This window comes from Notamacropus eugenii, chromosome 5 (genome assembly GCF_028372415.1).
Source record: "Notamacropus eugenii isolate mMacEug1 chromosome 5, mMacEug1.pri_v2, whole genome shotgun sequence".
Classification (NCBI taxonomy): domain Eukaryota; kingdom Metazoa; phylum Chordata; class Mammalia; order Diprotodontia; family Macropodidae; genus Notamacropus; species Notamacropus eugenii.
This window is the reverse complement of record NC_092876.1, coordinates 195500413-195525108: the sequence shown is the minus strand read 5'-3', so window position 1 is coordinate 195525108 and position 24696 is coordinate 195500413. Positions and strand designations below refer to the sequence as shown.

Below are 24696 nucleotides of genomic sequence, written 5' to 3'. Positions count from 1 at the left end.
CATATTCAACTCTGCAATTGTGTGCATGCAGATACTAAACCATTAATCAATAATTCCTTTGTCAAGTCAACATTTATTAATTATCTTTTGTGATATTGTGCTAAGCACCGGGGATCCCTCCCCTCTCCCCTTTCCCTGGGAAAGGAAACAAGCATAAGTGCCAGGCATTGTGCTAATAGCTTCTACATTTTATCTCTTTGGATCCTGACAACAGCCCTGGGAGGTAGATGTTATTATTATCCTTGTCATACAGTTGAGAAAACTGAAGCATACCTACCTGCTGAAACCCTATATTGCTTTCAAAATTCAACATTTTTTATTACTACAGCTAAAAGCAACACCCTTTCCTATCCCATCCCTATTTTGGGTTGTATTTATTGATGTAAAAATCATCTCCTCCCATCCCATTCCATCCAAGATTGTAAACTCCTTGTAGGCAAGGACCATATCTTACCCTCATTTATATTCTAACCTGTCCCATGAACCAACACGATATATTGTGCATAGTATGTAATCAATAAAAGTTTTTATGAATTTGAATTTGCCTACAAGTTTGTCTTTTGATGTACAGATATAGAGATCTATATTATATATAATTCCCTTCTCTTTCCTTCCTTCCTTCCTTCCTCCTTCCCTCCCTCTCTCCTTCCTTCCCTCCCTCTCTCCTTCCTTCCCTCCCTCTCTCCTTCCTTCCCTCCCTCCCTCCTTCCTCCCTTCCCTCCCTCCTTCCTCCCTTCCCTCCCTCCCTCCTTCCCTCCCTCCCTCCCTCCCTCCCTCCCTCCTTCCTCCCTCCCTCCCTCCTCCCTCCCTCCTTCCTTCCCTCTCTCCTTCCTTCCCTCTCTCCTTCCTTCCCTCCCTCCCTCCTTCCTTCCCTCCCTCCCTCCTTCCCTCCCTCCCTCCTTCCTCCCTCCCTCCCTCCTTCCTTCCTCCTTCCTCCCTCCCTCCTTCCTTCCTCCTTCCTCCCTCCCTCCCTCCCTCCTTCCTCCTTCCCTCCCTCTCTCCTTCCTTCCCTCCCTCCCTCCTTCCCTCCCTCCCTCCCTCCTTCCCTCCCTCCTTCCTCCCCTCCCTCCCTCCCTCCTCCCTCCTCCCTCCCTCCCTCCCTCCTCCCTCCTTCCCTCCCTCCCTCCCTCCTTCCTTCCCTCCCTCCCTCCCTCCTTCCTTCCCTCCCTCCCTCCTTCCCTCCCTCCCTCCCTCCTCCCCTCCCTCCCTCCCTCCTCCCTCCTCCCTCCCTCCCTCCCTCCTTCCCTCCTTCCCTTTCTTCCATCTATCAGCGACGTTTTTAAAAGGCTTCGTTACTGACAACTAGATGAAGCCAGGGTCAGGTCCTGCCCGCTTCTTTGCTGTGGGACCCAGAAGAGTGGGGCTGAACAGCTGGAGTCCTGCCATGCTGGAAAGGCTTCCAGTGAGAGACCTGCCAGGTGAGGTAAGGTGAGGTGACATAAGACAGGTAAGGTAAGGAAAGGAAGGTTAAAGGGAAGGACTGGGAAGGTGAGGTAAGCAAGGTAACGCGTGGTGAGGTGAGGTTAAGGTAAGGCCAGGCAAGGCGGGGCTCGCCGGCCCCAGGCTGCCCCCCTCAGCGGCAGCACCGCGGGGTGCTTGGTGGGGGTAAGGGACGCCACCACACCTTTTCTCACAGCATCGCCCTCGGGGATCTCAGTAATTGCCTCCCTTGCGCAGGGCCTTGACCCAACCTTGGGTCTCCCCGGACCGGCCGCTGAGGGTCTGTCCAGTCCAAACCCCTAATGTTATTTTTTTTCACATTTGGAGGGGTTGAAGGTCGTGGCAAAGGTTCTCTAGTGACCGGGAGCACAGTCAAACACATAGCCTCCGGACTCCAGGCCCTGGGGCCCTGCCAATACACTGTGGGGACTCGCCCATGGCCTCACCCCGACTCTAGGGGGGTGTGTATGCGTGGGGTGAGGTGCTGGGGAACCCCTCTTCCCTCGGCCGTCGCGCGTTGTTGGAGGACTTTAATGCCCGCGTACTCGGTCGGAGGGCTTTAATTCCTCCTACACAGCCCATCCCCCTCTACCCGCCGCGCGGCTTTCCCTTTAAACTCCGCTCGCGGAAGCTCCGCCCACTACGGGAGGGCGCCAGGCCCCTCCGCTTCCGGCGCTGCCCTGGCTTTTTCCTCCTGTTCTTTCCAGGCTCACATCAGGTAACTGGCACCTGAGTCTGCAGCCCCTGGGTGGGCGAGTGTGGGGATGATCCCTCCTCCCTGCCCGGGGCGGCCGGCTGCCGGGGCCCACGAGCGGCCGTCCGGAGCGGCGTGGCTCGGAGCCTGTGCCCCTGGGCTCCCCGAGCGGGCCTGCCCATCCCGGCTGCGGGAGGGGCGTTCCCCGGCCAATGCACAAGCACGTGCCGCGAGCGCCCCACTGCCGTCCTCGGCACGGGGGAGCCACGGAAGGTTATTGAGGAGCGGGGTGTGGAGGTGACCGGCGCAGCGCCGGGCCCTTAGGGTTTAACGGGAGCCCGGGGCCGGGGTGGGGGCAGCCCCGCCGAGGTCACGCTCGGGGGAGGCTGGGCTGCTGGCCGCTGAGGTCCCCTGAGAGCTGATGGAAGGCCCTCAAACACAGCGCGCCAGGATTCCACAGCCGCCTCTGCTGCTGGGTAGATGAAGCAATTCCCTCAGGGTCCCATGGCCAGCCCTTCGGGCTCCAGCCTCTGTGGCTTCCAGTAAAGAATCAGCGAGATGGGGGACGCGTGCCCATTCCAGGGATAAGCAAGAATGGGGGGCGGTGCCTTGGTCCTAGACAAAGGCGGACCAGGGTGAGAAAATATTAGAAAGGTGGGTTGGACTAATGGGTACATGATTTTGAGTTTAAGCTTCATTCCGAGGTCGTGGAGACCACTGCAGGTTTTTGAGGAGTGTCCAGGGAAGGTGGTTTACAGAACTGGGAGTCTGAAGTCAGGAAGACCAGCAGTCAGTTAACGGTAAAAGAGTACCTGCTGGTAACCGCCGGAGTGGGGAGGGAAGGCCGCGTAAGAGACACTTCGTCTTTGGCTTCACTCAACCACATGGGGGTCGGAAGGCTTTGAGCGTGAACAGTCTTGAAAATGTTGACAGTGAAATAGTTATATGAGTGGAGGAGAGGCAGTGGTAAACAGGGTTAAAAACAAAAAGAAGTAGGCACATTTTCCCTAATTTTGCCCCTTTGCTCACATATCTGGGAAGGAAAACCTTCCAGAAGACAAGTGAAGTTCTATTTTCTTGGGTACTCTCATGACATCGTTTCTGAAGGAAATAATACGGTACTGCAGAGTTGCCATTCAGTTTATATGCTATAAAGTGCTTCAGCTTTGCTAACTACACTAAGAAACAAAGCTACAGAGAATGCAGAAGTAAGGTGGGTCTCACAAGTTTGGAACTAGAAAGTGCTTAGAAATCAGTCACCCTATAGCCTCTTTATATTAGGGCTTTATCCAAAGTCTTTTCACATATCTGAGTAAGTCTATGGAAGGAGCTCTGGGTTCGGAGTCAGGAGACCTGTGTTCAGATCATGTAACACACTCACTGTGTGAGATTGAACAAGTCACTTTACTTCTCTGATAATACTCAGTCTCCTCACCTGTCAAATGAGGAGATTAATCTTTATAGTATCTACCTCCTGTAGTTCTGAGGAAAACACTTGATAAAGCTTTAAGCTCTGTGGAAATGTGAATTATCTCTTTGCAGGTGAAGAAGTGAATGAGGTTAAGCAACTTGACCTGAGTTATTAACACTAGATCATTGTGTGAAATGAAAAGAAAACCTGGGTTTTCCTTTCACATTGTTTCTCTGCTTAGCTCTTAGACAGCATATATTATTACTAGGAGTACTTTACTTTCTTTGTGTGTGGGCAAAACCCAGAGGCATGCAAATAACAGCAGGATTCAGTAGTTCAGTAACAGTGTATCTATCAGCATCTCCTTCCAAAAAGCTCTGCTGATGCAGAGACATGAGGCATTTTGTAGTAGTGTATCAACTTAGCCGGTCCATATAAGACCATTATTCTAGTAGTGCTTCTTTGTGTAACTTTTATGTCAAGAGAAGAAAGATCTTAACTATGAATATTAGACAAATAAAAAAAAAAGCACTGAATAAAGAGTGAAGAGATGATGACAAAACACTTATCTTTCTCTAAACTGTGTTATTTCCTACTATCTGCTTCTAAGTTCATAGAAGTTAATTAATTTTGCAGTATGAAGATACAAAACAGTAACATTTCCTGTGACTATTTCCCCACCTTCATGATAGTTATTTGGTGGTCTTCATACAGTATTTAAAATCCATAAGCATAATAACATACTAGGAAAATTTGTTCATTATAAAGAAAATGTAAATATCTAGTTTTTCTTCACAGGTATAAACTTATTGTTTGGGGATTAAAATAGGTTTCCTCCAATAACATTTAGTAACTTCCTTTATTTTAAATTCAGGAATCTTTGTCCCCAAGTAAATTAAAAACATGTATCTATTTTTTGCTGCTATTTAAGTACATTAATGCCAGTGAAACATCAGCACTGAACCACTGTTCTAAAAGAAAAAAAAAGACTTTGAAAGACCCAAACTATTCAGTTCATTGTTTTATTCATTCAACAAATATTTATTGAGCTACTTTTAAGACACTGGCCTAGGTGCTGCTACACCAAAATAATTCATCTGGCTAGGTGGTGTTTAAGCAAACAATTGGCTATTGATTATTTCACTTCATCAAATATTAAACACCCATACTGTTCAAGCTCTCTGCTGGCATTGGAAATACAAAAAAAGTGCTAGCCCTCAGGGAATTTATAGTAAAATCTGTTGTCAGGTAAACAGAGCTTAACTGTCCTAAAAAATTAAATAAGGCTTTGTTAATAGTAGCTGCAGCTTTAAGCCAAAGGCCAGTCTGGTGCAGTGTGGAAAGGATTGTTGGTGCTGCATCAGCCCTTTCTGCTACTGTCAGTATTTTTATCTTCACAAATGAGAATCAACAGTATATTTTCCAGGGTCCCACATTGTTCTACAGTCAGATGCTGTAAAGCTGGAACATAAGAGATTATCACGTCTAAATGCTGTCTCTCACACATTCACAGGAATTTGAGAATTACTATGCTGAGTAAAGGCATCGGTACCTCTTTGTGCAATACAGTGCTCAAACATCCACACAGGGGATGTTGTGTAGGAGAGAAAGGCTTTCTTTGGTAATTTGGTAACTTCAAACTCCAAATGTAACATGGATAGTTCAGCCATCCTTATCTACAGTGATTCAGCCAAAAATATAACCAAACCTTTCTTCATCCTGTAGATGACTTAAATATTATTTGCTGTTCCCAAATTATTAGGTTTCTTTTGTTGATTGCCAAAAAAAAAAAAAAAAAAGAACTCTGTCTCCATGCAGGGAGAATTTCTTGATGTTCAGTTTTTTATGCAGAAGTGTGAAGCAAACAGGACATACTTTGCTCTTTATTTTCTTCTCCAGAACCCACCTTTATACAATGTCAGGTTTTCCCCTTACCTCCTTACCATGTTTCCAGCAAACCTCTCAGTTATCATCAGAAACTACCAGTTTTGACACATTGTGCTAACTGACTTTGCTAGAGGAGCAATGACAAGCATCCCTCTCTGGGTCTACTACTTTTCTCTTAGTATGTTCTTAATAGCTAGAGGATGATTGCTATCAGAAAGACATCGAGCTTTAGCTGCCAGAAATCAAATAGTGGTTGGCAGGTTTTGGTTTGTCCTTTCCCCTGTCATCAGTTTTCATTGAGTTTTCTCAGTGGGCCAGCTTTATAGCCTGTCCCATTTAGGATACTCAGATTCTGTGTAAAACCAAATACATTGACCTTTTGTTAGTCAATAAATGATATGACGTGTAAGATGCTGTTCCTATATCTAGTATTAGATACCACAGTATCTTGGTAAATGTCATTTATATACTGAAGATATTTTATGTATCTTGGAATTGAAAGATAGCAGGGAAATAGGCACATGACTTATGAGTGCAGATAGGCTAATAGCCACAGATAACCTCTAATCTTTGGTAAAAGCTTGATGTGACGTTCCCATGTATGGTATTTTCTTTTCCAGAAACCAGCATTCTTCTAAATTATGTTCAGGGGGATACTATAGTACCTTCTAGCTGCCACAGTGCCAGGTTAAAGGGGAAAAAATTATTAAATTTTAGTAACTTTGTCTCCTTGTTTTCCTAGAATGACAGCTCTTATGAGGAAGTTCATACATCAGACCATGAAAACTGGAATTAATTGCAGTGATAGATATTTTAGTACACAGATTGTGCAAAAGGTAGTACAAACACAATTGAGGGCTATCACTGTGGCCAAAAGATTACCACTGCTTGCATATGCTAACACATTTAGTACAGTTGGAAACACAGAAGATGAAACGGACAAGAAAAAAATGTCAAAATCAACTTTTGGCAACGTTGGGAGAAAAATTCATCACCGAATTCTTCAATTACTTGATAGTAATGGGAACGATTTGGGAACGATGCACCGAGTTGCAGTGATTCGTCTAATGGAAGAACAAAACCTGAGACTTGTTTTACGGAAAGCCAATGTCGATCCTCCAGTGTACCAGTTAATGTCAGGAAGCCAGATTCATGAGGAACAGCTTCAGCTTAGAGAGAAAGAAAAGGCTCAAGCAAAAACAGGTATTTTACTTATCATTTCAAACTGCTCTTGGAAATTGTAAAGATTGTAAGTGTTGTCCTAAGTCATCTGGAGATTCTCATTTCCTTGTTCATTTTTCACCTTACTAATTTTTCTCTTCTTAATGAGACTTCTGCCTCCATTTCTTTCTTACCATCTCTTAATATCTGTTTAAAAAAAGAAGAATAGGCAAAAGTATTCAAACAAATACTTTCTTGCCATTAGGGGAAGGAAGTCCCTATTTGGTATTTTCTTTTCTCACAAATTCCTAGGTGTTAAAAGACACTCTTTTTAAAAGTAATGAGAGATCTTAGTGAACTATTATGCACAACCAGATATGCATTTAGTATTATTTGAGTTAACATGAGAATATTTACTAAATTATTAATTTCTTATAACAGTAAAGCATTTTGGAGAGCAAAGTATACTTGGATCTGGGTTTTACTTTTTGCTCTGCCTCTTCCCAGACATATAACTTTAAAATAAACTGCTTAATTTTTCTGTGTCAGTATCCTTATTTGTAAAATAATATCTTGTCCTTGTTATATTGTGCTGTCTGGTGAAATTATGTAATTTATTATGAATACTAGAAATCTCAATAAAAACAAAGTTTTATCATTATTTTCTTCCACTAAAGTAGGACTCTAATTCCTTTTTTGTTTATCCACTTACATATTCATTGAATAAAAGGCTAAGGAGGTAGTAACCAGCAATTTGGATCCCTGGTTTAAAAAAAAATGAAGTGGGTTAATAGGCAAAAATTTTAGAAATGACTCCAGATTCTCAAAGACTATGCCAAGGGAGTATGAGCTTTTGAATACAGTCCTGACTTGCAACTGTGGTTGCAAGACTAATTTAGCAAAGTTTTGAAAGTCCTGTCAATAGAGGGCTCATTACAAAGTTAACTTTTTTTTTTAAGCACAGCAACTCATAAAACTGTTAAGGCAGTTACAGAGGTTACAGTCTGCATCAGTAGAAGGAGTATTAACAGTACTGAACCTGCAGATCTTTTAGAGTATCATTATGGTGATAATTAGGTAGAGATTCAGCTCTATCTCATTAATAGTAAGCTTGCAAATATTGTCTTTAATTAGGACCTCCCCAGTTAAAGGAACTGATCTTTTCTTCAAACATTGCACAACATGATTTGGACACCAAAATTAAACAGATTAAACAGTGGATTGAGAAAAAATATCAAGTCCAAATTACAGTAAAGAAAGGGAAAACTACAGACCCAGAAGATAATATGGTAAGTAAAACCAGATATAAACACTTTTTATTGAACATACTTTTTAAGACTAAGACAAAATTACATGCAACTAAAAGTGTTAAAACATTTAATTTAAAAAGTTAGATGCGGGGTCATTATCTACATGGTATCATAGGATGATATAGTTAAAACTAATGAGGGAACTGGAACACTGAAAGGTTAAGTGACTTGCCAGAGTCCTTCTTAATAGACTGATACTTCATCTGATAGATGGTTGTCCACCTGAGAGCCAGTGTGGCTTCAGAAAGGGCCAAAGAATGGTTGAAATGATGTTTGCTGTCCGACAACTCCAGGTGAAATGCCAAGAGCAGAACAGAAGCTTGTATACAAGGTTTGTAGATCTGACCAGGGCCTTTCACACTGTCAGTCATGAGGGCTTACGGAAAACTGTATCAACATTTGGTTGCCCAGAGAAGTTCGTTAGCATTGTATATCAGTTTCATGACAGCATGCTTGCCTGTGTTCTGGACAGTAGATGATGCACTCCTGCTTTCCCAATCACCAATGGAGTGAAACAGAGCTGTGTGTTTGCTCCTATGCTTTTTAGCATGTTTTCAGCTATGTTGTCAAATAGCTTCAATGAGGACGAACACAGCACAAAGTCAGCTACCACACAGATGGTAAATTCTTCAACTTGAAAGTCTATAAGACAAGACCAAAGTGGAGGGAGTTTTGGTGCATGACTTTTTGTTTACAGATAATTGTGCACTCAGTGCAGCCTCTGAAGCTGAGGTGTAACAAAGTATGCGTCACTTCTCTGCTGCTTGTGCTAATTTTGACCTAACAATTAACACCAAGAAAACACACATCATCCCCACACATGGAACCATTGGTTACAGCAAATGGAGAAGTTTTGAATGCTGTTCCTTGGTAGTGTACCTTCCAGGGATGTACACATTGACAATGAGGTTGGCGCACACATTGCCAGAGCTAGCTCAGTATTTGGGAGGTTCCGAAGGAAAGTGTGGAAGAGAAGAGATATCAGACTGATGACCAAACTGAAGGTCTACAGAGCCTAACTGTTGTATGCCTGTGAAACCTGGACATTATACCAGTGCCATGCCAAGAAACTGAATTGCTTCCATTTGAATTGTCTGAGGAAAATTCTGAAGATCACCTGGCAGGATAAGATACCAGACACTGAGATCCTTTCTCAGACTAAACTGCCAAGCATTCAAACTCTACTGCAGAGATGGGCTGATCATGTTGTTCAAATGCCAAATGTACACAAACCAGACTATTTTATGGAGAACTCACACAGGGCAAGTGCTCACATGGTGGTCAGAAAAAGCAATACAAAGACACTCTCAAGGTCTCACTTAAAAATTTTGGAATTGATTGCATGATGTGGGAAACATTGGCACAGTACCACTAATGGTGTGCTTTTATCTGAGAAGATGCTGTCCTCTGTGAGCAAAGTAGAATTGAAGTAACCCAAAAGAAATGTGAGATGCACAAATACAGAGAATCAACTCCAAATCTTCCCATGGAATATTTGTGCCCAATTGGTGGTAAAGCATTCTGAACTCATATTGGTCTGATCAGCCACAATTGGGTGCACTGTAGCTTGGCTCAAACATAGTGATGCCATTTTGTTTAAACATACTACATGCAGGCACTAATCTATATTAAAAAAACCCCAAAACCCAGTCTCTGCTCTCAAGGAGCTCACAGTATAAACTATGTAGAGACAAGATATAGATGGGGATAAACTGGGATAATCAATAGAAGGAAGGCACAAGCATTAGAGATCAAGAAAGACTTCTAGTAGAATTAACTACAATTAGCTAAAATAATATTATAACTAAAAATTGAAGGGACCCAGGAAAGTAAGGATAAGGGAAAGAATCCCAAGCCTTCAAGACAGATAGAAAAAGTGTCTAGAATCTGGAGATAGAATTGTCGTTGGACAGCAGAGTTGGAACAGAGTAAGTTTTAAAAAGATTAGAAAAGGGGACCAGATTGTGAAGGGCTTTGAATGACTAGCAGGATGTTATCTTTGATCCTGGAGGTGATAAGAAGGCAGTGGAGAATGAGGAGAGGGCATAGTAATATTAAAATTGACCAGTCAGGATTTTAACTCAATTCCTCCTTTCTAAGTCCCACACTATAGGCACTACACAACTTGGCACTATGATAACTAAGCAGGTTTGGAGGTAGAAGGTGAAGCATGTTGCCTGCCAAGCATAGCTGCTTTTGATTCCTGGCAGTTACCGCCTCATTACCTGCAAACCTCCCTTCCCTGTTTCAAAATGGTTTACAGACCAATCTGCAGTCCCAGAATTCAGTTATGCTGAATACAAAGATAGTGTTGCTCTTGAGACAGTCAGAGATTATCATTCTTCGTCATTTCAAGCTCAGTGAATTTTATCTTTCAGTTACCTTGGCCTTCCCTTTTTAATAACTAGTTATTTTATAGGTTTTCATTGATTATAAACTGGAGCAGATTATTACATTTTGGACACACACAACTGATTGACTGGACTTACCCAAGGTTTATAACGTGCTCATTTCCAAAAAGACTTAAATAATTAAACACCTAAAAGAGGACAAGAATGGACTAATTTATGATTAATTAAGCTAGGAGGAGAGTAGCATGGTCTAGTAGAGTGCTTCTCGAATTAAAATGATTTTCTTTAATTGCATATTACAATTGTATTATGAATATTAGCTAACACTTTTCACAAAGGCTTGTTCTAACTACATATTTATCAGAAAAAAAGGACTTAAGGGACAGCAGCAAGCATTCTGGTTTTGAAATCCCTGGTCTTAAGAAAAGTAAAGGGGTAATAGGCAAAACCTGGGTTCAGTTTTGTCACTTGACAGCCTCTTGGTTCTTTAGTTTCTCCACATAGAAATTAGAAGTAGAAAAACTGCCTATTGTGACAGAAAAAATCAAAATGTAATACAAATACAAGGCCATTCATATATTCAACAGATATCTAACAAATAGCTACTGTGTGCAAGCTAGAGAATTCAGAGATCTGTCAGATAGACTTAAGTCAGGCTAGTCCAGGATTTTCATGACAGTTCTATTTTTGAGAAAATAAGTCTACTTTTAAGAAGGCTTTACAAAAAAGGATAACCTTTGTCAGGCCATGTGTTTTAAATTTTTAGTTCAGAAATACGGTCCCCGAAGATATATTATCTGCTTTCCAGAAGCTTACATTTTAGAAGGAGGAGGTCAGACATCAGACAAAATTGATTCAATAGAAATAAAATCTGTTAATTAAGCACTTTTTGTGTGTCAGCTGCATGAGACAGAGAGGCATAGGGTACCTGTTACAGAATAAGGTCTATGTTGAGTCCTGCCCCAGAGTTTCTCAATGCTCCAGGTAACTAGCTGTAAGTTACAGAGGAGTTGCCAATCTCTATCAGTGGAGGAACTTTCTGTACTTGGAGCCTGCCTCCTTTCTTTCCCAATCCCTTATTCCCCTCCCCCCACTTTAGTGCACAAATACAAAGATAAAACTGTACACATTTCTCTTTCTTCAAGGACTTTCAATTTGGGGGGGGTAGTGCAGAATAGAGGATAATGTACAGATCACTGGTATAGAGGTGCTGTAGGAATGGATGAGATTCCTAAGGGAGAGGGTATTGAAAGAAGTGGGTCAAATGCAAAGAATTGAGATATAAGGTGCCTGTGAGTTCCTGATGAATTGAGGATATTGAGACCAACTAAAAGGCATGTGTGTAATTCATGTGAGGAAATAAGGGCCTAAATCACGGTGGGAATGGAAACAAAGGGAAAAAGACCTTAATATAAAGAGGGATTGGATTGGGGAAGAGGATGGAGGGGGGGAATGGAGAAGGGAAAAAAAGTTAAAGATGACTCCAACAGAAATAGAGAATTATGGAATAGGAAATCATTTGTGTAAAACGATGAGCTTAGTTGTACAAAGCTTAACTTTGGTGTTATAGAATGATATTCAGGTAAAAAGATCTGAGAGCCAATTAATTCTGTTATTAGGTTGATGACTAAGCATTGTCTTCACACACTTTTTTGGTTTGGCGATTGGACTTGCTTAGCTCAGGGTTCTCCTACATCAACACAGGTGATATAAAAAAGGTTCATAACTTATTTTTTTATACTTCCTTGAATGTCTATTTCCAGTCATAGTTAATGCTAGTTAGCCAGTATTTGGCTCAGTTCCTTGTACAAAGTAAGTACTGAACTAAATTAGATCTATACAGATAAATTCCCTCTAAGAGCCTCTTTTCAATTAACCATGCTATACCTATCTATAATTAGTCTTCACTTTTGTGTCGATGTACAGTTATTTATATAATGGTTTATCTTAATATTTTAAAATGGTGTTTAAAAGTATATTAGGCAAAACATGTGAGGGATTATTCCATGCAAAGTTGCCTCAGTAGGAAGGGGAGGTCAGAATTCACACCATAAAAGCTTAAAATAAAACATTTGTAGAGTCTTGATATTATCATTTTTGTAATGGTAATACCAACCTTTCTTTCTTGTCAAATCTTTTCATTCTTGCCTCACTGACAGGAGCATCTCACTAGTGATTTGGGTAAGAGGGAGTCATCCCCTACAAATGTCTCCCTATCTTTTGCAACCTGGAGGTGTGGGAGAAATAGATCATCTGGCAGTATACCAGGTTTCTTGAAACCTTGTTACATCCTCCCAAATATCTGCCATACACATGCACTACCACACATCGCTACTCTCAGGCACCACAACAAAATGACTCATAGTACTTACCCAATTAGCATAGTTCCATCTTTGGGCACCAGTGGCCCCTACCAGACACGTTAGAGATGTCTTGAAAGGAATATCTCCCCATCAGGTGATTTCCCCTTATGATTTTCAGCTACTAATGTATAGCAGTCATTTTGTGATTGCCAGCAGTATATAAAGGCTTTTGGGCACATTATTGCCATTGTTGGTCAGGATAATTTCATGCAGGATATGCCTGGTATTTTATCTGATTAGTATCATATCTAGGTTTTTCAACCTCAGCTTTCTTGTAATATCTAAGCTCTGTGAGGAAAAGAATCACATCACAACCCAAACTACACAAACTTCATAGTATCTCGTGTAGTCACATGTAATATAGCATCAGGAAACACTTGACAATCCTAATTTTTACAAATGTTTGTGTTTTAACATGCAAACAGTGTCCAAGACAAATAACCATTTCATATAAATGTGATTTTGGTTATTTTTTAGGAGGATCTTTTTAATAAAATTCTCAAGACTATGCCTGAACTAGCCACCTTCACATCCAAGCCGAAAATCACGAGGGGTGGAAAAGCAGCAACCTGTGTTTTTCGCCACTTGAGCAATAAGGAAATGGCTGAATACAGGAAAAGTCAAGAAGAGACTCAAAAAAACAGACACTTTGAATAAGGAAAATAGTGATGATATGGAATCAAATATTCTGCAGCAGTGATATTTCAATAAAGGAAAACTTTCAAAGGTGAGAGGAAAAGTGATATTTTTTTAATAAAAAAAAGCTAATTACATAAATCTACATAGGTAATATTTAGCCAAGGGTCAGTGTTGCAACAGTTGAAAGCATGTTTTCTTCAAAACAATCAGATGACTTGCCATTTTTAGGCAATGTTTCTTTAATTTTGGGAGGAATGTATCCACTGAGGCGAGAGGCCAGGCTCCGTTTTCCAGAAGGTCGTTTCACCTTTGGGAATTTAAAATAAAGTCAGTCACACGTCAATACAGGTATTTCTTTGAGTAATTTTTAAATATCTAAAGCAACTTCTTGAAATCTGAATATGTCATAAGTTTTTCTTATTCTTCTGGACTTGTGATTTCATTGGTGTAAAGATTTCCTACCAGTATAGCTAGGTGGTAACTCATTCATAGGTTGGAGTCTCAGAAAGCTGCCTAGAAGTTAAGTCATGTGCCCATGGTCACATGACCAGTATGGGTCAGAGATGGGACTTGAACCCAAGGTTCAAGCACTTAACTGTATTACTATCTCATTACACTGTCTCCTCTTAAGAGCTAAAGTCAGCACCATTAAATTAAAAGCAAGGTAATTTGGATGTCCCACAGAGAAATGAATCTGTTTCCTAACTTATATGTTAACATGAAATCACACTTTTTACAAGTTCCAACTTACTTTGATCTTTAATTTTCTCTTGTCAGGATCGTGTATAACGGCATGTCTTGTAAGACTTTGCTGCAATGAAGGGAAGGAGAAAGATCAAACCAGATATTCTTTATGTACAAATCTGAAACCTATTAAAAATGTCATGAGTTAAAAATCTCCTGCTAGTTATACTATCATTAAGGTCTGTCTCCTCTCCCACTCACCAAACACTCTTACTGGAAACACTCATCTTCTCAGGTACCTGTAGCTATCAATTTCATCTCTCTTCTTCACACAAGCTCACAGCTTCCCCCCCCAATATTAATTGCTTCCATGAAGACATTAAAAGGAAGAGTTCCAGAAAAACAAAACTGTAAAACTAATGAGCCTACACTCTTGGCCAAGTCTAGGAAGGCCAGTCTCAAGCAAAAAATGAATGGCTACATTTGTGTATCCCATCTCAATTTCACCTTACTTCATGTGCTCTGTAATGCCAGTTTTTCCTATCCTCATACATCAACAAATGTCCAGCAAAAGTAACCCAAAGTCAAAATGATTATATAAATAACAGTATCCTTCAAGGTAAAAATAATTTTACCTTGTGCTCACTACTTAAGTTGTTCTTTCTGGTTCTACTCCACTGATTGCTTAGGCAGGTATGGTATTGGCTGTATGTTTAATAGCTGGTCACAGGGATAAACCACAACTTACTTTCATGGCAAATGATTTTCCACAGCCAGCATGTTCACAAATAAATGGACGCTGCTCCTCATGAAAGGAAAGAATATGGCTTTGAAGATTGAACACAGTTGTGTATGATCTGCCACAGCCTTCTCTTGGGCATCGGCACACCTCCCTTTCTGGAGCATGAATTTTCTTATGCTGTTTCAGATAGTCTTTGCGCTTAAAGGTTTTTCCACATAGATCACATGTTATCTCCTCTGCATGGTAGCCAAGGTGAGGGAAGGAAGACAACAAAGCACAAAACTGAGTTAAGTTACATGTTATTTTTCCCTACCATACAAAAAAAATCAGTCCTGAGTTATGTGGCTCAGATCCTGAACTAGAAAGTGTTCATTAACACATCATTTGTAATTAGAGCAATTCAGAAGGGAAAAGGGAATAGACATTTATATTAGTGCCAACTACGTGCTTTTTCAAATACTACCTCATTTGAGGGCACCTTAATCCAGTTTTCCATATCAATCAATGACCTTATTCTTTTAAATCTTGTCAAGGTTTCTACACTATATAATCCAGAAACAGTCCTCCCATTCTCTTGCTATAAAGACCTCAATATGGTGACCATAGAAAGATGGCATCTTTTTTTTTTTTCCAATTACAAGTAAAACCAATTTTTAACCTTTGCTTTCTTCAATTCTGCATTCCAAATTCTCTCCTGCCCTCCAACCCCTCCCCTTTCATTGAGTAGCAATATGATAAAGGTGACTTTTTAAAATCAAATTAACCCATGACATATTGTTTTTTTAAATAAAAACCAGCTCCTACTTTTATTAATTCAATTTCTTAATTTCAATTTTATTAATCTCCTTTAATTTTCAGGATTTCCAATTTGATTTTAATTGGGGATTTTTATTTTGTTCTCTTTAGTTTTTAGTTGCATGGTCAATATGTTGATCTGCTCTTTATCTATTTTATTGATGTAAGTGTTCAGAGATACAAATTTACCCCTAAATACTACCTTGGCTATAATTTTGATGTCTCATTGTCATCCTCCTTAATGAAATTATTGATTATTTCTATAATTTGTTTTTTGACTCACTCATTTTTTAAGATTACTTTGTTTCCAGTTAATTTCAACCTATGTTTCCACAATCTATTATTGAATGTAATTTTCATTGCATTATGATCTGAAAAGGATGCATTTGCTATTTCTTCTTTTCTGCATTCAGTTGTGAGATTTTTACCCTAACACACTGTCAGTTTTGGGGAAGGTGCTATATGTATAGCTGAGAAAAAGGTATATCCTTTCTATTCCCATTCAGTTTTCTCCAGAGGTCTATCATATCTAACTTTTCTGAAACTCTACTCATCTCCTTCACTTCTTTCTTGTTTATTTTTTGGTTAATCTAGTTCTGAGAGGGAAAGTTGAGGGTCCCCACTTTTATTTTCTATTTCCTCCTGTAACTCATTTAAGTTTTCCTTTAAGAATTAGATGCCATACCATTTGGTGTATATATCTTTAGGACTGATATTACTTCACTGTATGTGTTACTTTTTAGCAAGATGTAATTTCCTTGCTTATCTCCTTTAATTAGATTTATTTTTGCTTTCACTTTGAGATCATGATTACTGTCCCTGCTTTTCTTTACTTTTTGTGTATCTTTTTTCATTTGACCAATTCTGCTTTTCTTAAGAGTTCTTCAGTGTTTTTTTGTTGGGTTTTTTTTTTTTTTGCCTCTTGTCATTTGGCCTACTCTGTTTTTTAAGGTGTTATTTTCTTCAGTATTTGTTGTGCTTTCTTTAACCAAGCCTGACTCTTTTTCATCATTTTCCATTTCCCAATTTTTCCCTTACCTCTCTTATTTTTAAAATTCTGTAATCTCCTTCCGATCAGTTGTCCAACCCCCTTACCATCTGTGGGCTAAGAACTCCAGAAATCGTTGCCACAGATTCAGCTGCCCCCAAGGCCTGCTGCTGGCTGCCTTGCTCAGGGGTCCAGGACCTTACCACTGGCTTTCAAGGGGCCCAGGACCTCACCACTAGCTTGGCAGGCAGTGTGTGCTGGACTGCACTCTCCTCTTACCCCAGTAAGACAGAGCCTTCCTGCCAGCCTTCTAAGCTGCCTTCCTCTGGAAACTGCCTGCTTATTCATAACCTTTGACTGCAAATTCAAATCCTTTGAAATGAGACTTCCTCAGAGAAATTAGATGCAAAGATTCCCCCCTAAGTTTTGTACCTATTTGGAGCTTATCTCAATATATGGGATGAGTTATTACACCACAGTTTCTGCTACACTACTTTCAAATTTTTCCTGCAGTTTTTGTCAAATTGAGTTCTTATCACTGTAGCAGAGGTATCTGTCAAACTAGACTGCTCTGGTCATTTGCTTCTGTGTTGTGAACCTGAGTTGTTCAACTGATTTTCAGAATTTTTATTTTGGTCTTTAATTGGGTTTTAAAATTTTATTTGTTTTCTAGATTTTTTTTAGCTGCACACCCAATTCACTGATCTAGTCTTTCTCTGAAGAGACTTGATATCATGGATTTAGGTTTTTCTCTACTGCTAATTATTTCAGCTGTGTAGCCTCTAAGAACATTTGTCCTCTTCTCTTGTCTTTGTGTACTTTTAAGTTCACCAGATAATTAATTCCAGAATGAACCATTCTGGAATAGCTTGTTGTTTACTTATGCTCTCTTAGCATTCCACAAAGTTCTGTGTTTATTAGGTATTGGTTCAATATCCTTTGTTTTACAATCTTCCTTTCGAAACTTTTATTGGTTTTAGTCTTTCCTCATAATATTCCCATCAATCACTTTTTGATTCCTTCCCTCTTTAGTAGTACACATACCTCTAAGGATGGACTGTAGAACTGCCTCAGCCTCGGCCAATATTAGGGAATTTGCTTTTCACTAATCTTGGTCTCTGCTGTAAGTAGCACAGTAACTTCTGGGAGGCCAGGACTGATCCCAATTAGATTTACGTTCCCTCTCCTTCAGGTTCAGTGCAGCCACTCAAACTGACCCCCTGTCTTAGTTCCATCCCTAGTTCTCATTCTTCCCTTCTCCACTTAAGCTGAATCAGTTTCTACCACTTTCTGCAGGGCATTAGGGAGAAGAGAATGGATCTTCTGGTCAGACTCTGCATGCTTCAAGGTCCCCTACCTCAGAGGTCATCCCAGATAGAAGAAAGCTCAATCTCCTCTTCCCCTCTAATCTACCGCTCCCAATTAGATAGCAGTCTTTGTACTGCTCTGTGCAGCAGTATGGGGGAGGATGTGCTAGCAATCTCTACAACAGGTTGGGAATCCCTTTGTGGATCTTAGGTACAAGCCTATGGGCCAATTTGTATACTCTTCTGGAGGATGGAAGCTGATGGGGGAGGAGTGCTGGATAAGCACTTAAGTATTAGTGATCTCCAGTGTTAATTTATTAGGCTGCTATTTGTTGCAGTTCCTGCTTTCTTGTGCTGTGGATTTATCTATATTTGTTCTACTTATGCCACATAATTCCTCTTTTGGGTCAACTTTTTTTTGCGGGGTAGGAATTTAGTGGGGCCTGGAAAAAATATCTAGTCCACCATCTTGTTGGTCATAAGGATCAATAGTGACATAACATTAACTCAGTTTTTACCTTTATGAGTTTCTTTCATGTGTTTCAGTAGTTCTGTCCACGTTTTTGCCACAAAGGAACAACTCTTCTGGCACATATAACCTATTTTTTAAAAGTGTTTTAATGTTAGCTTAGAATAGATGATTTCAATCAATAGATTTACTAAATTATTAGACAAATGCAGAGATTATATGATACCAATTTTATCATTTTTAAAAAAGGGGTCCCTAGAGCATCCTGGGTGAACTTATGGAAGAACCTTGACAAGAGTTGAATAGGATGACAGGTATGGATAAGATATCTAATCTGTATCACTGGGAAGACATTCAAATAAATAAAATCACAGATTCATTTGAATATATAACCATATACTCTTAAACTATATATATATATATATATATATATATATATATATATATATATACACATGTATACACACACATATATATCATAGACATATATTTGTGCACATGCAGTGCACACACACACACACACACACACACACTTGAAAGAGACAGCATGGCTTGGAGGATAGAGGGCAGCCTTGAAGTCACACCTCTAACACCTCTACCTTGAAACCCGACATTTCACTGTTATATCAGACACATTCCAGGCAACTAATTAACAATAAAACCATTCACTAAATGATCAGCTTTTTTCACCAACCCTCAATTAATGGGCCAAGCATACAAATGTAATAGAATATATTGACAACTGCATCTATAAAAATGTAGTATTTGAATAGAACAAATGAGTATGATTGCAGTATTACAGCTTAAAATCTAAAATCCTGGATGAGGAACATAGTGATGTCCAAGAAGAAAAGCATAGGTCCAAGATTAGTTTTTCTACAATGAGTGAAGCTATTCATACAAATTCAGTTAGAATCAGGACTCTTTTATTATTAGGTAGTGGATTCTCCATTTTGCACAAAACTTCCTCTTCCAGGAAATTGACTAAAGCTATGTAGGTTGATATAATAATGATGCATACATATATTATGTATGATATGATGTAATGTGACTGTGACTTTTATTTGTTAATATGTCTGAATGCTACTGAATAAGAGCTTCATTTAATAAAAGGGAATTCCATTAAAAAAAGAAAAAGTCACCTAACCTCTTAATCCCCCAGGCAACTCTCTAAGACTTTAAATTGCAAAGAAATCACCAATATTTATTGGAAGATGCGTCCCTTAAATGGGGTTAAAAGTTCTTCCCTTGGTTATAATTATCAAAGTTCCTCCACCTATTCTGCTTTAATTTTATTTAACGATATGATCTTTTAAATTGTGTACTTTAGAACTTATTGTGACATGGTGTAAGCTTAAAATGTAACTGGGAAATTTTTAACACAATAAATAAAAACATAATACAACTTAGATAATGTTAATATGTGGTTTTCTAAGCCAATTTGTTGCCTACAGGGATCAGTTTCTATTGAGTCTGATACCACTAGTGTAAAATCACATCCAAACCTATTTTCTCCCAAACTATTTTCTAGTTTCCCATAAGTTGCTAGAAAACAGTTTTGCTCTCAAGTCCTCTCACATTGGATAAAATTAAGATTTTCTGATTCTTGCTAGTCTGTTTCAGTCATGTATTTTTCTGTTTTTAACCAAATAATTTTGATTATTGCTTAAAAGAATTGGAGGTCTGCAAGTGCTATTCCCCCTTCATTACTTCTCCTGCATTCCCCCATTACTTCCTTCCAAATACACTGTTATTATTTTGCCTAGCCCTATAAAGTATTTTCTCATTAATTTGACCGTATAGCACTAAAGGGCTTGGAGCCAGGAACAAGACCAGAGACCAGATCTTGCCTCAGATACTGATTAAGCTATGTGACTCTTGGCCTCTCTAACCTCTATGCCTCAGTTTCCTTATCTATAAGATGAGGAAGATGGACTTAGTCTTATTAGGTCAGTGTATCTACGTATGCTTTATCAGGTATGTTTGATAGATTGTTTACCTTCATTCTTATCCCCTTTCAGTAGTCATTTCATTGGTCCTACAGAAATAAAATCCCTTGGGCTTAGAACTGCTGACCTACCTAAGTGGGTTTTCCCATTTTCTCCCTCCTATGAGTTTCAAATTCTATGTATCAGCATGAGCAAAGGGAGATACTATTTGGGAATAGTGGACTTCCCAATGGCACCCAATTTCAACATATAGAAATTACTAAAGCACTAGGACTGGATTATTCTTAAGATACACTGTGGCTATTTAAAAACAAATTGAAAAGATTGTAGTCTCCTCTCAGTTGGTTACCTTATCATTTAAAACACTATTTAAAAAAAGTCTGGGGGTGGAGTAGAAGGTCCCACCTCTAGAAGCTCTGCCCCTAGAGGCCATAAAATACCTCTAAAAAATGACTAAACAAATTCTAGAGCAGCAGAAGCCACAAAACAACAGAGTGAAAGAGATTTCCAGCCCAATGCAGCCTAGAAGGCCAACAGGAAAGGTCTATTGCACTGGGTGCAGAGCGCAGCCCGACCTTGGCTGCACCTCAGCAGGGATAGGACTAGAGCAGGCTTCAAGGCACCACCAGCAGCAGCTGCGATTCCCAGATTCCTCAACCCACATATGCCAACGGCAGCTTCAAAGGTCAATCAGAAAGCTCTTTCACCTGTGAGAAAAGGGAGCAGAATCCTCCAGCCCTAGCCCCAGGCGGCCCCAGGCAGTGGCAACTTCCATTAATGGAGCCCTGACCTAAAGACCCTGGGGAAATTGAGCTGCTGATCTGAATCTCAGCCCTGAGTGGCAGCCCTGGGATGAGGAGGAGTGCAGGTGGAGATGGTTGAGGTTCTGGAGAGGAAATTCCAATGGCAGGTCCTGGGCAGAAACAAGTGCTTATAGTTGCTACCAGACCAGAGTGCAGGTAAGGAGAGGAGTAAACTTCTTTCCCTTGATTGTGCCACCTTGGAGGAACTGAGAACTTACAGGTCCTCAGAGTAGATCCTCCTCTTGACAAAGAACTCAAAAGTCAAGTAACTGGCTGGGAAAATGCCCCCCAAAAGGAAAAAGAATAAGACAATAGAAGGTTACTTCTTGGTGAGCAGGTATTTTCTTCTATCCTTTTGGATGAGGAAGGATAATGCATACCATGAAAGGAAGATCTAAAAGTTAAGACTTCTGCATCCCAAACCTCCAAAATAAATATGCAATGATCTCAGGCCATGGAAGAGCTCAAAAAGCATTTTGAAAATCAAGTAAGAGAGGTGGAGGAAAAAATGGGAAGAGAAATGAAAGCAATGCAAGAAAATCATGAAAAGTGAGTCAACAAGCTTGCTAAAGGAGACCCAAAAAATGTTGAAGAAATTAACACCTTTAAAAATGGCAAAAGAAGTTCAAAAAGCCAATGAGAAGAAGAGTGCTTTAGAAAGCAGAATTAGCCAAATGGAAAAGGAGGTTCAAAAGCTCACTGAAGAAAATAGTTCTTTAAAAATTAGAATGGAGCAGATGGAAGCTAATAACTTTATGGGAAACGAAGAAATTACAAAACAAAACCAAAAGAATGAAAAAACAGAAGACAGTGTGAAATATCTCATTGGAAAAACAACTGACCTGGAAAACAGATCCAGGAGAGACAATTTAAAAATTATGGGACTACCTGAAAGCCATGATCAAAAAAAAAAAAGTCTAGACATCATCTTTTATGAAATTATCAAGGAAAACTGCCCTGATATTCTGGAACCAGAGGTAAAATAAATATTGAAAGAATCCACCAATGACCTCCTGAAAGAGATCTGAAAAGAAAAACTCCTAGGAATATTGTACCTAATTCCAGAGTTCCCAGGTCTAAGAGAAAATGTTGCAAGCAGCCAGAAAGAAACAATTTGAGTATTGTGGAAATACAATCAGGATAACACAGGATCTGACAGCTTCTACATTAAGCAGTCAAAGAGCTTGGAATGTGATATTCCTGAGGTCAAAGGAACTAGGATTAAAACCAAGAATCACCTACCCAGCAAAATTGAGTGTAATATTTCGAGGGAAAAAATGATCATTCAATCAAATAGAGAACTTTCAAGCATTCTTGATGAAAACACCAGAGCTGAATAGGAAATTTGACTTTCAAACAGAAGAATCAAGAGAACTATGAAAAGGTAAACAGGAAAGAGAAATCATAGGGGACTCACTAAAGTTGAACTGTTTCCATTCCTACATGGAAAGATAATATTTGTAACTCTTGAAACTTTTCTCAGTATTTGGGTAGTTGGGGAGATTACACACACACACACACACACACACACACACACACACACACACACACACACACAGGGCATAGAGTGAGTTGAATAGGAAGGGATGATATCTAAAAAAATAACATTAAGGGGTGGGAGAGGAATATAATGGGAGGAGCAAAGGACAAATGGAATGGGGCAAATTATCTCATAAAAAGCAAGAAAAAGCTTTTTCAAAGGAGGGGAAGGGAGGTGAGGGAAAAAGTGAAGTTTATTCTCATCACATTTGGCTTAAGGAGGGAATAACATGCACACTCAATTTGCTATGAAAATCATCTTACACTACAGGAAAGTAGGGGAGAAGACAATAAGTGGAGTGTGGAGGGGATGATAGAAGAGAGGCAAATGAGAGAAGAGACATAATTAGAAGTAAATATTTTGGGGGAGGGATAAGGTCAAAAGAGAATAGAATAAATGGGGGGCAGGATAGGATGGAGGGAAATATAGTTAGTCTTTCACAACATGACTATTATGGGAGTCTTCAGCAAAACTTCACATATATAGCTTATATTGAATTGTTTGCCTTCTCAGTGGGGATGGGTGGGGAGGGAGGAAGGGAGAGAAGTTGGAACTCAAAGTTTTAGGAACGAATGCTGAGAAATGTTTTTGCGTGTAACTGGGAAATAAATACAGGTACAGAAATCTATCTTGCCCTACAAGAAAAGAGAAAAGATGGTGATAAGGGAGGGGAGGAGTGTAAGAGAAGGGAGGGTAGATTAGGAGAAGGGGTAATCAGAATGCATGGTGGTTTTGGGTGGGGGGAGGGGAGAGATGGGGAGAAAATTTGAAACTCAAAATCTTGTGAAGATGAATGTTGAAAACTAAAAATAAATAAATAACTTGGAAAAAAATTTAAAAATCTGGGGCTTTATCCACAAAGGGATTAAGGAAAGAAGAAAAATATCCATAATAAAAAATGTGTAGCAGCTCTTTTGGCTTCAGCAAAGAACTGAAAACAAAAAGAGTGTCCAATATCTGGTGACTAGCTGAACAAATTATGGTATATTAATGTAAAAGAATATTATTGTTCCATAAGGAAAGGGATGGTTCCAGAGAAACCTGTGAAGACTTGCATGAACAGTTTCAGTTCATCTGGGGGGGAGAGTGGTAAGCAGGAAGTCCAGATCTGTGATATCACTGGCGTACAGAGCTTGAAGTGAGATAAGAAGATACAAGTGTTAAGATTTGTACCTCTCTGCAGATTAGCAATTATTTTACAACCTAATTTTAGACAATTCCCAAGAGGTTAAATGAATTGTTCTAGTTCACAGTACTAGAATATGTCAGAATCAATATCTGAACCCACTGTCCTGATTGCAAGATTTACTTTACTATCCACCATTCTATGCTGTCTCCTTTAAAGTCACTTAGTATATTAAAAAGCATACCTGTAAGGATATTAAGATATTTTTGAAATTTACATAGTACTTTTTCTTCCCAAAACTCAAACTGTACTAATGTAAATTTCAAAGAACAAATAGTACAAAGATTTTTTTAAAACTTCAAAACAAAAGAGATTGCAAAAAGTTTGCATGGTAAATTTACATAAAAGGACAAATGGTATTCCCTCCAAAGACCTACTTATGAATACAAAATTCCACAGACATTGGAAAACAACATATTATATTATTGTGTTGACAGGCAAATTTGGAAAAAAGATACTTAGAATAACTATACTCAGATAACAGTTCAGGAAGATTTACTACTTGATGTATTTACTATACCTGGCCTATTTGATAATATGTATGAAAGCTGAAAATGCTGCCAATGATTTCACATCATTATTAAATATCAAATCTTTTTTTTAACTTATATATCTTATAGTCTTCCAGTGTGAAGATGCAAAACTATAAAGAAAAACATTTAACATTCTAGAAAACAAATGCACATTCTCTATAGTATTTGTTGTACAGTATAATGTGACTGCTGCAAGGGAAAAACTAAAATTACCTTCATGTATCTTCTCATGTCGTTTTAGATGGCCAGGGGAAGAAAAGTGTTTTCCACAGCCTTCGTTGTTACATCTATATAATCGACATATTGGGTATTAGCCAGTCTAAATCTACAGCCACACTGAGTATACAGCTCAAAATTTAAAGGTGAGGTACAGATTAGTTTGTCTTGATCTTGCTCAAACTTAACATGTCCAAATCAGAGTTTACTGCCCTTCCTCTCAAAACT

At 39.4% G+C, this 24696-nt stretch overlaps 2 protein-coding genes and 1 long non-coding RNA gene across 8 annotated transcripts in view; 2 read left to right on the top strand and 1 right to left on the bottom strand.

Annotated features, from left to right (window-relative positions):
- The first annotated feature begins 1251 nt into the window (after nucleotides 1-1251).
- On the top strand, nucleotides 1252-14154 carry MTIF3 (mitochondrial translational initiation factor 3). Of its 5 annotated transcripts, none has more exons than XM_072611793.1 (5): nucleotides 1252-1423; nucleotides 6175-6635; nucleotides 7728-7882; nucleotides 13095-13344; nucleotides 14034-14154. In XM_072611793.1, exons 2-4 carry the CDS (start codon nucleotides 6176-6178, stop codon nucleotides 13272-13274), a joined length of 795 nt encoding a protein of 264 aa, XP_072467894.1. In that variant the 5' UTR covers nucleotides 1252-1423; nucleotide 6175; the 3' UTR covers nucleotides 13275-13344; nucleotides 14034-14154. The 5 variants fall into 5 exon arrangements, with proteins under 5 accessions (XP_072467894.1, XP_072467891.1, XP_072467893.1 ...); XM_072611790.1 differs by lacking the exon at nucleotides 1252-1423 and adding an exon at nucleotides 1897-2158; XM_072611792.1 differs by lacking the exon at nucleotides 1252-1423 and adding an exon at nucleotides 2444-2788.
- The window catches only part of GTF3A (general transcription factor IIIA), a 23949-nt gene continuing 12598 nt past the window's right edge, over nucleotides 13346-24696 (bottom strand). For both annotated transcript variants that reach the window (XM_072611787.1, XM_072611788.1), the window contains exons 5-9: nucleotides 24466-24539; nucleotides 18291-18371; nucleotides 14689-14918; nucleotides 14008-14067; nucleotides 13346-13563 (exon numbers count right to left, since the gene is read on the bottom strand). In XM_072611787.1, coding sequence (XP_072467888.1) covers nucleotides 13411-13563; nucleotides 14008-14067; nucleotides 14689-14918; nucleotides 18291-18371; nucleotides 24466-24539 — 598 coding nt within the window. In that variant the 3' untranslated portion in view covers nucleotides 13346-13410. The remainder of the gene's footprint in view (nucleotides 13564-14007; nucleotides 14068-14688; nucleotides 14919-18290; nucleotides 18372-24465; nucleotides 24540-24696) is intronic.
- LOC140505625 (uncharacterized) overlaps nucleotides 24494-24696 on the top strand; it is a 1995-nt gene continuing 1792 nt past the window's right edge. Inside the window, exon 1 of the long non-coding RNA XR_011967581.1 lies at nucleotides 24494-24614. This is a non-coding gene — a long non-coding RNA (uncharacterized lncRNA). The remainder of the gene's footprint in view (nucleotides 24615-24696) is intronic.